This window comes from Solanum pennellii, chromosome 11 (genome assembly GCF_001406875.1).
Source record: "Solanum pennellii chromosome 11, SPENNV200".
Lineage (NCBI taxonomy): Eukaryota > Viridiplantae > Streptophyta > Magnoliopsida > Solanales > Solanaceae > Solanum > Solanum pennellii.
The window spans coordinates 62,963,577-62,972,504 of NC_028647.1; the positions used below are offsets into that span (position 1 = coordinate 62,963,577).

Sequence of the window (8,928 nt, forward strand, 5' to 3'; positions counted from 1 at the left end):
CCCAACCTCCCCCTCCCCCCCCAAAAAAACCGAGGAATTAAAGAACTGAAACTCTAATCTTATGAGCTAAGTAAGAAAATAACCCACATGGAATATATCAATACCTAAAAAGACACTGAAGATATATTCGGTAGTCAGGATGCACGCCTTCTTCGTGTAAACGGAGAAGAGGATTTCGTAATAGAGCAAAAACCAAGCGGGGTAAAGGCTGCAGTTGAGGACATTGGGAAAATGCAACATCAATATGAACGCCACTTGAACCTCCATGCCCAGACTGAATAAGTTTACAAGCATCATTATACTGAGCTGTAAGAATAACAAGCCAATCATGAAGTAACATTCTGCCCTCTCGAACGCCTTGCTCCAACGAGGCTAGAATAACCTAAGAACAAGGAGAATTATTCAGCACAAGTAAAGAGTAAACTTATCCTGCAATTCAGAAAGCATGATTTGGTATATCAATAATAATGGGGCAACTGTAGTATATAAACCAAACAAGGAAAGACATGATATGTTTGATCTTAGACAGATATATCCAATACTCTACCAAATAGTTTTAGCTTACAACTTGATTTGAGGCATTTCAAGAGTTCCTCTCATTTTAAAAGAGTAACTCTCATTTTATCATATTTTTTCCTATGACAGAAAAGAAATTTTTTGTGAAGTTTGTAATCAGTCTGCCAGATTGTGATATCAATGCATTAATAGGTATAATCTAGATCGAATTTTGTTGTAATATTGGTAAGACAAATTGAACTCTTGAAGTCTAGTTTCCAACTGATCAAACAGTTAGTGAGGTTTTCAGATAATGCATATAGGTAAACTACCAAAGTGCAGCAAGTTCATCATAAGTTGCTGTATCTTCACTTCTACAGATCAGATAGTCCAGTTAATAGCCCTGATGAATTTGCGTTGAAGAGAAACATGAAGCCAAGTAAGACATACCTTGTGGACAAGTAATGAAAGCACCACTTCAGAATCAACACAGTCATAAATCTCATTTATGCTATGACCTACTCCAAACTGAAGAGTTCGAATCCTTAATCTCTTTTTGAGAGAATGCTTTGCTCTGCACAACACATCCACTGCTTAGAGCATATCTAATAGAAGATGATTCAAAGGGTATCCATCAGAAAAAGAACAGCAAAAGGAGTTTTTCCTGGCTCAAAGCTAGAGAACTACAAATTATAGAAAATGCTTTAGAATTAAAGAAGAAAAAGAAAGTAAAGAGAAACTACAGTAATGCAACATAACTAAGAAATGGCCAGATCCAACTGCAATTCAGACAAACATCAATTCCAGAATTCTCTACTTCTATAACCACCATCCATTTGCTGTCGTAAGTACTTAGTTCACTTGCAAAATTCTAAATTGAATCAACTTTTAAATTGGGAACAAAGAGGTACCAAACACCATATATAATAGGTGGCTCTTCAAATATACACTGCTAAAACATTTAAGCACCAACCACCAAGGGCGAACTAGAACCAAACTTCTGCCCAGCCACTTGTCTAATATAATGACATACTTTATGGTTCTTGTTTTTTTGAGTTCTACTAGGTGAGAATCAATACTCATATTTATATAAGAAACATATTAGTTGATGGTCACTGCTACCTGAAAAGTAGTAAAGCAGCAAAAGGCCTCTAGTAAGAACACTGTTACCTTGTTGTAGTATTTGATCCTGCATTCGCTAGTTCATCTGGTGGGACAACAACAGTATACTGAAAAGCAATTTGCAGCATAGGCAATTCTGAAGTATGCCTGCAGAAGAAAAACCATTCTTGTATTATTCGTAAAAATTCTAGCTCACACAAATGATTTTCACTGACATTGGCAAAAATAATGCTTACAAGATGCAGTGGAACACATAAAGAAATTGGCCCAGAGCAGAAAATAAAGAAAATAAATGAACTTCGTAAATGATATAGTTATCAGTATGAATCTACCAAACTTATTTTAATCAGATAACTTTATTAACACATGAAGATGGTTCTGCTATACATAAATCTAATACATGTATATTTCAGACTTCCCTAATCTATGCAACAAATAATTCCTTTACAACCAAAAAAAAGGAAGAGATTTTGATGGTTTGTAATGATTTTTTAAGAACAGTCTTCTACATCTTTTATCTACTCTCTTCCAGCTCGGTAATCCTCCAAATTGTGATAGTCTGCGACTGCATCAGATGTTCAACATGTATAATTTTTATTTATTTTTGACAAAGGTAACAGTGTTCAACATGTATAATATCACAACATATATTGGTCAGTTGGGATTAAGGTAGGTGAATGTGGAGGCACAAGGCATGGAACGCTGTTCCACACTTAGTGGATTCTTTGGAGGGAAGAAATAGCAGAGTTGTTGAAAGTATAGAGATGAACTTTGTACAATTGAGGAACAGCCTCTTATCATGTACTCCCTTCTCCTTTTAGTTGTCATGTTGCGTTTTTCAAAAGTTAATTTGGCTAATTTTCAATGCTAAATTAAGTTAACTTGATTCAATATTTTAAACTAAAAATTTACATATTCAATAACACTGCAAGAAATACTATAGATTGCAATTTTTTTGATATCATATGATGAAAAAATACATTTAAAATGTTAGTCAAAGTTCTTAACTTCTTATCGTTTGATTCTAAAAAGGAAACCATGACAAATAGAAAGGAACAGGGGAGTATCTTCTTTTGGTGCACCCATGAGATTCCTTTTGTTAAAAGATTGTGTGTCAGACATAGAAAAACATATCTTTTTCTAAGTTTCCTACTTTTGGTATACTTCTTGATACAAGTGGTTTTGTGCCCATATATTTAATAAAATTTATTACTTTTTTCCAAAACACAGAGTCTGGTTTATGAGAGAACCTTACATCCTATATTGAATTTAAATTGTTAGTGAATATAATTTGTCGAACTAGTCTAAGTTATATACACAATGTTCTTTTAGGACCATGTCAAACGTTCAAAAATGTACCAAAATGAGAAGTGTCAAGAGATATTGGAATGGAGAAAACAATACTTCAAAAATGTCAGTAAGGCCAACATACAGCTTCGCTAAAGGGGCCAATAGCACTACTTTAATCAAATGTGGTTTCTAATGCAAAGAGATGAAGTATCAATTCTCTAGCCAAACATAGTTCCATGTAATCTTTGTGTGAAATAAAACAATGAGCATAAAACTTAATTTGGAAAAGGAGACAAGAAGTAGAAGATGTATTACCTGGAAAATCCAGCATTATTCACAAACTCAAAATCATAGGCATATGTCGCGAAAGAATCACAACAAATTATGTGTTGGACATTTTCATATTGTGGATCTGGGAAGAAATGCCCATACTGTTGGGAAATAGTGCAAGTCTTATGAGCCAATTAAGATAGTAGAATAAGAACCGGTGGGAAAAAAAAAACTAGAAGAAATCTTACAGAATGACTCTGCTGGAATTCAGACGAAGTCCTCAGCCTTAGGACACAATTAAAAGCATATGGTCGACTTAACATGCGGTACCTGTCAGAATATCATTCTAGTGTTATGTAAACAGATCAATGTAACCTCAGGAAACAAAAAAAATGATTCTTACTAATGTGTAAATTTGTATACTGCTAACAACCAGTCATTTACTCAATAAATGACCCGTCAATGACAAGTCTTCGACCAACTAATCCTTCAGGCATCACCTAAGGCTTACTTACATCCTTCATATCAACATCCCATTAACGAAACCCCTCAGATTCGCAAAACTTAACACGAAATATATTTCAAAAACACCGAGTTCTCAGAAACTGCTCTCCTGCTTTCTCTTTTGTTTATTTTTCTTTACTTTAGCTGTTACATACATATCTGATTTAAATTTGAGGATTTATGTTTCCCAAACAAACAGTCATCTATTATTTACATATAAAAATCACCAATTCACCATCTGAAATCCTGGGGGGGACATGTAGAAAAACACTATAACTGGAAGTCAGATAAAAAGAAAAGGGCAGCTCGGTGTACTAAGCACCCACTAAAACTGAAAAGATATGTCATAAAAAAATTATCCACTAATCCCCAACACAAGAAAGAGAAAGAAACTGTTAAAGAGTGAAAACGTATTCTGAGTTGGCTAAACCAAAAGCCAGATGCCTGTTTTCCTTGCCATAAAAGAACACCTATTAGAAGAAAAATATAGCCACTCAATAAAGAGAAAAGACGAAAAAACTCCAGGAGCAGCACAGGGTACCATCCTTATAAGATCAAGTAAAAAATAATAACCACAATAAAAAGCTAGAAATATGACACATCCCTAGATTACCGCAGTAGCTTCCTGAAAAGCAAATCCAACTTAAGCAATTACCAGCATGTCGTTATTCAGGAGTCCTCTTTGAAGTAAAATGAATGTGCAATCACGGGGAAAAGCTAAAATCAAGAAGGGTCTTAGGATTTCATGCCCTAAGTTGAGCTATCCTATGAGAGAGGTTGGCACACAATTGAACCTTCTCATATGAATCCCTAGTTGATGCATCCATAAATTAGCAAGGGGAAATGTAAGTGTGCATATTGGTGAAAGTTAAAACCAAGAAAGCTTGTTCGGCAAGAAGAAACACCCAACTGGATATTCTGCATATTGTCTCTGTGAAACAAAGCCACAGCGCTACTTTTTGCGTTAGATTTTATGGTCAGCCGGACACTTTCATTACAAGCAATCAGTGTGTCCATCAAAAAGAGAGAGAAAAGTTAATCAAGGGGTTTTTGAGTACAGTTCTAAAAACTTGAGGGATGTGTTGTGGCGGTGGGATTCCTTTTCCTTTTCTTTTTGGGTGGTGGAGGGAGCGGTCAGACTTAAGGAATGAATTAGATTACAAAATTCACCTACATTACATATTCATAGCAATAGCAAGTAGCATACTCACATATCTTGAGGAAGTGTGGAGTCATCAGTGCTCGTATACAAAAATAAGGAGCCTCCACTCTCAATACTCAGAAACTTCAATGATGCCAAGTCAGTATACTCATTTGTCACAGCAAATATGTCTACACAAACACCTGATTGCACAGCCACGGCAGCCTATTGAAATATATTTTAATGCTTGATGTTCAAATGTAAATTAGCTAAAATAAATAAGTCACAAACTATGCTAGTACCAGATCTTTATAGAACGGAGTTTGTTCGGGAAGTAAAGCTCGATCTGCATCCTCTCGTCTACTAGCGTACTGCTCTCCATATCGTCTTGTATCTAGTTGGCCAGCTCCAATATCAGGAGCACCCGAAAGAAAAGCAAAAACTCTAGCTGCATTCCAATTGGGGAAAGAACAACAAAGACACTGAGTATTATATCTTTGGGCAAGATACTATGGAACTACTAATTTAGGGGAAATATTCTCATATTGCAGCTGTCCACATTGGAAAAAGGTTGATCCAAACGGTAACAGAAACCAACCTAACTAGAGGTGCATCATTCATTGTAACTGACACAAAGAAAGAATCATTCATTGTAACTGACACAAAGACAGAAGTGTGAAATTGTCATACCTAATGCAAATGTATTTCCATATTCTGATCCAATATAATTGAAAAGGGCTTCCATTGCAGATCCAAAACCCCTTCCACCCAGGAAAGCTCCATCTAGCCCTTGACCTGCACCTGATGTCCTTTCCCATGAAGTTGTTGGCCTCAATGTTTCAAGTGCTGACGCTATGCGGTCCTTACAAGTATCCACCTACAATAAATCACTGATTTAGGGCTAGTGCATGCTCATCCATTTTGACATTGAAAAAGGGAACACCTTCACACTCCAACTTAGAAAAAGAAAAGCATTGGCAAAGAAATTAAACAAACGTACTGGAGCTAAGAATGAAGATAGGGGCATGATATCCTGAAGTTCCATAGACAAGGTACCATCAGAATCATGAGGAATGAAAACATTCTTCACCACTGGAATGGGGCCTTGAACATCATATAAACCTATTTTATGGCTGAATGTGGCCAAGCCAAATAGTGATCCAGGCCCAAGAGCTTGATAAAAAGACAAAAGAAAACAAAATTTTAAATTCCCTCCAGTACAGAGTATAAACTTATATACAAAAGATTCATCAATAACCAACCTTCTAAAGCAGCTAAAAGGGCACTTTTAACAAGTTCCAAAAACTCCTCGGATGCTGCATCAGAACTTAACACCAGTTAATTCATAATAGCAATTATTCTACATATCTTCTTACCACAAAATACATCAGTTCTTACTGTAAAACCTAAGATAGCTCTAAATGATCAGCAGAAATACAGTACGCAAAGTGAAGATTGATGTCAAAAAAAAATTAACTATGATGGTGTATACACAAATATGCAAATATTATATGTGCCTGAGTGTGCTTTGAGACTACGATCCAGTTTCAACTATTTTTACCTTTTTCTTTAACATGAGTTTCAACAATTTTGACTTACACACTGAAACAAGAATCTCTAACAAAATTTCTGATTGAACAGTCATCACCGAGCTTTTAAGTTCTTTCAGGAAATTAACTGAGCACGTCAAGACCAAAGGCAAATCAAACAAGTATTGAGATAATTTATAACAAAACTTTGAGAATAAAGCACTTGATCCATGCATGATAATCGAGTGATATTACATTCGTCCACATGACAGAAATATGATATTCAACAAATAAGCCAATAACAAACAGGTATTAATGAGCACTTAACATTGTGTGGTTTCAAAAATTGCTGGACCAGACTTTGAGTTTAACAATGTGCACAAATGAACATGTTTTATCCATAATAATGATATGACATTCTTCCACATGACTTGGATATGGTATTCAATAAAAAAGCTAATAACCAAACAGCTATACCAAATGAATACCTTTTTCTTGATAAAGCTATGAAATAAATACTCTTATGCTAGGTGATTCCTAAAATTAACTGAACCTAAGTAAAATAGTTATTTTTGTAAGTTTGAATTTGGAAAGAGAAAAAAAGGAGGTCTAGCCAATTTTTGATGTATAACATCTAATAGGTAAACTGATAGCAATGGAAAGTTCTCCACATGATAAAAGTGAACATTTGAGATGTAATAATATGACAAGTGAGACATCCTTGGTAGGAGCAAAGGTTATTCATGAAAAGTATACAAGCCAATACAGGTTTCTTACCCAATTATAATGAATGTTAACTACTGTGTCTTAGAAGCACCAATACTAACATATAAAGATGTGTGAGAGACACTCACATCATAACAAACTAGTTTGCCAAATAAAAATTAGTGATAAATTCTTAGTTAAGATTTTAGCTTCACCTATGTTTTCATCAATAAAAATATAGCATAAAACCTTTGGAGAAATGCTTGCAAGTATCTTGTCTCTAGGATTCTTCAATGTTAAGATATGGCATCCATCCTTTACGAACTCCTAAAAAGTCACAGCACTTCAAATTCTCTTTAAAAACTCAACAAGGCACAGCACCTCCATTCCCATAAACTCAACAAACCAACTGAGTTTTGGTTGTTTTCGACCAGTCAATACCTTGACTTCTTTTTCAAAATAAAAGTTTTATACTTGGAAACTTCACAGAATAGTACCACAGACCACATTTTGAACTTAAAATAAAACATTTCAGCAAATTATCAATCGATAAACAAAAATTCAGCAAAACTCAAACTCAGAAAGACTTCTTTGATTCTCAAAAGGAAACAATGTAATAGTACTACATCAAATCAAAGCAAAAATAATAACCCAGAAACTTACAAGCAAGATCAACAGCTGCTACATAAACAGGCCGTGCCTGCATTTCCTCAGATTCTTCCACTGCACCACCATCAAAAAACAAACAAAATTCAAAAGGGTGCATCTGAATTCTCAAAATAAGACAAAAGGTGTTTTCAAATACAAAAATTCACATCAAATGGATACATTTGAATTTCCAAAATTACATAAAAGGGTGTTTTCAAATACAAAAAATACCCAAAAGCCAGATTTACAGTAAAGGGTGTCTAAATTACACACTTACTGGGCAATTCAAGGTCAATAAACGAAGACATATTCTCCGGGCAAGATTCAGGTTGAGAATAACGACTGACAGACTGAGAAGATAGTCCATTAAGTGTACCACAAAGGGAACAAGTCCAAGCCCATTGCTCTTGCTCACAGTATGTATTATAGTAAGCCCAACAATTCTCACATCGCGGTAGCAAGTGACCTTCCGATCCATAAACCGGTGGATTCCCATTCTCATCCTTTGCAGCAAACGGTGAAACTGTTACACCCCACGGTAGCCCTGAGTCCATTAGTGACTCTACGTCAATCGGAAACCGAGTAACCGTTGCACGCACCGCCATTAGCGCGTGAGATTAGAGCTGTGACAGTGAGAAAAAAAATAATATTTGGGTTTTTTTGAGGTTTTGTTTTTGTGTGAAGAAGATGGGTGTAGGATAAGGGCGTACGCACTGCAGGTGTATTTTAGTCTGAAGGGTTTTTTGAATTTCATTTTTAGGTTACACATGTAATGAGCCAATGGTCATTTGACACGTCGGATTCTAACTTAGAGAAAGTCCACGTCTGATTTAATATAAACGATAAATCACACTAGATAAGCATCGTGTAACGAGCTCGAAGGGGATTTTCTCCATACCCAGGGCTCGAACCCGAAACTCTGGTTAAGGGTGAAGCAATCCCACCAGTTCAGCACAATCCATGTTGGTTATTTATCTTTTTCAAAGTATATCACGTGGAGGTTATTTTAATACAAACTTGTTATATGAGAAAAAAGTTTTTTCCATTTTTACATGTATGTTTATACCCTACTTAGTGGATTTCACTAAATATGTTATTGTTATTGTATATAGGCTTACACAATTATTTAAATCACAAAACTACATATTTTACCCTTGCTCTTAAAATAAAGTAAATCGTTATCTTTTTTTTGGTTATTTAACAATCAAATTTATATATAGTAGG

At 35.2% G+C, this 8,928-nt stretch overlaps 1 protein-coding gene across 1 annotated transcript in view; it reads right to left on the reverse strand.

Moving 5' to 3' along the window:
* LOC107004765 (protein transport protein SEC24) overlaps positions 1 to 8,410 on the reverse strand; it is an 11,179-nt gene extending 2,769 nt beyond the window's left edge. The window contains exons 1-12 of the mRNA XM_015203116.2: positions 7,982 to 8,410; positions 7,720 to 7,779; positions 6,085 to 6,138; positions 5,823 to 5,995; positions 5,513 to 5,699; positions 5,125 to 5,270; positions 4,893 to 5,047; positions 3,426 to 3,507; positions 3,223 to 3,338; positions 1,666 to 1,764; positions 946 to 1,069; positions 105 to 382 (exon numbers count right to left, since the gene is read on the reverse strand). Coding sequence (XP_015058602.1) covers positions 105 to 382; positions 946 to 1,069; positions 1,666 to 1,764; positions 3,223 to 3,338; positions 3,426 to 3,507; positions 4,893 to 5,047; positions 5,125 to 5,270; positions 5,513 to 5,699; positions 5,823 to 5,995; positions 6,085 to 6,138; positions 7,720 to 7,779; positions 7,982 to 8,309 — 1,802 coding nt within the window. The 5' untranslated portion in view covers positions 8,310 to 8,410. The remainder of the gene's footprint in view (positions 1 to 104; positions 383 to 945; positions 1,070 to 1,665; positions 1,765 to 3,222; positions 3,339 to 3,425; positions 3,508 to 4,892; positions 5,048 to 5,124; positions 5,271 to 5,512; positions 5,700 to 5,822; positions 5,996 to 6,084; positions 6,139 to 7,719; positions 7,780 to 7,981) is intronic.
* Between the last annotated feature and the right edge of the window lie 518 nt (positions 8,411 to 8,928).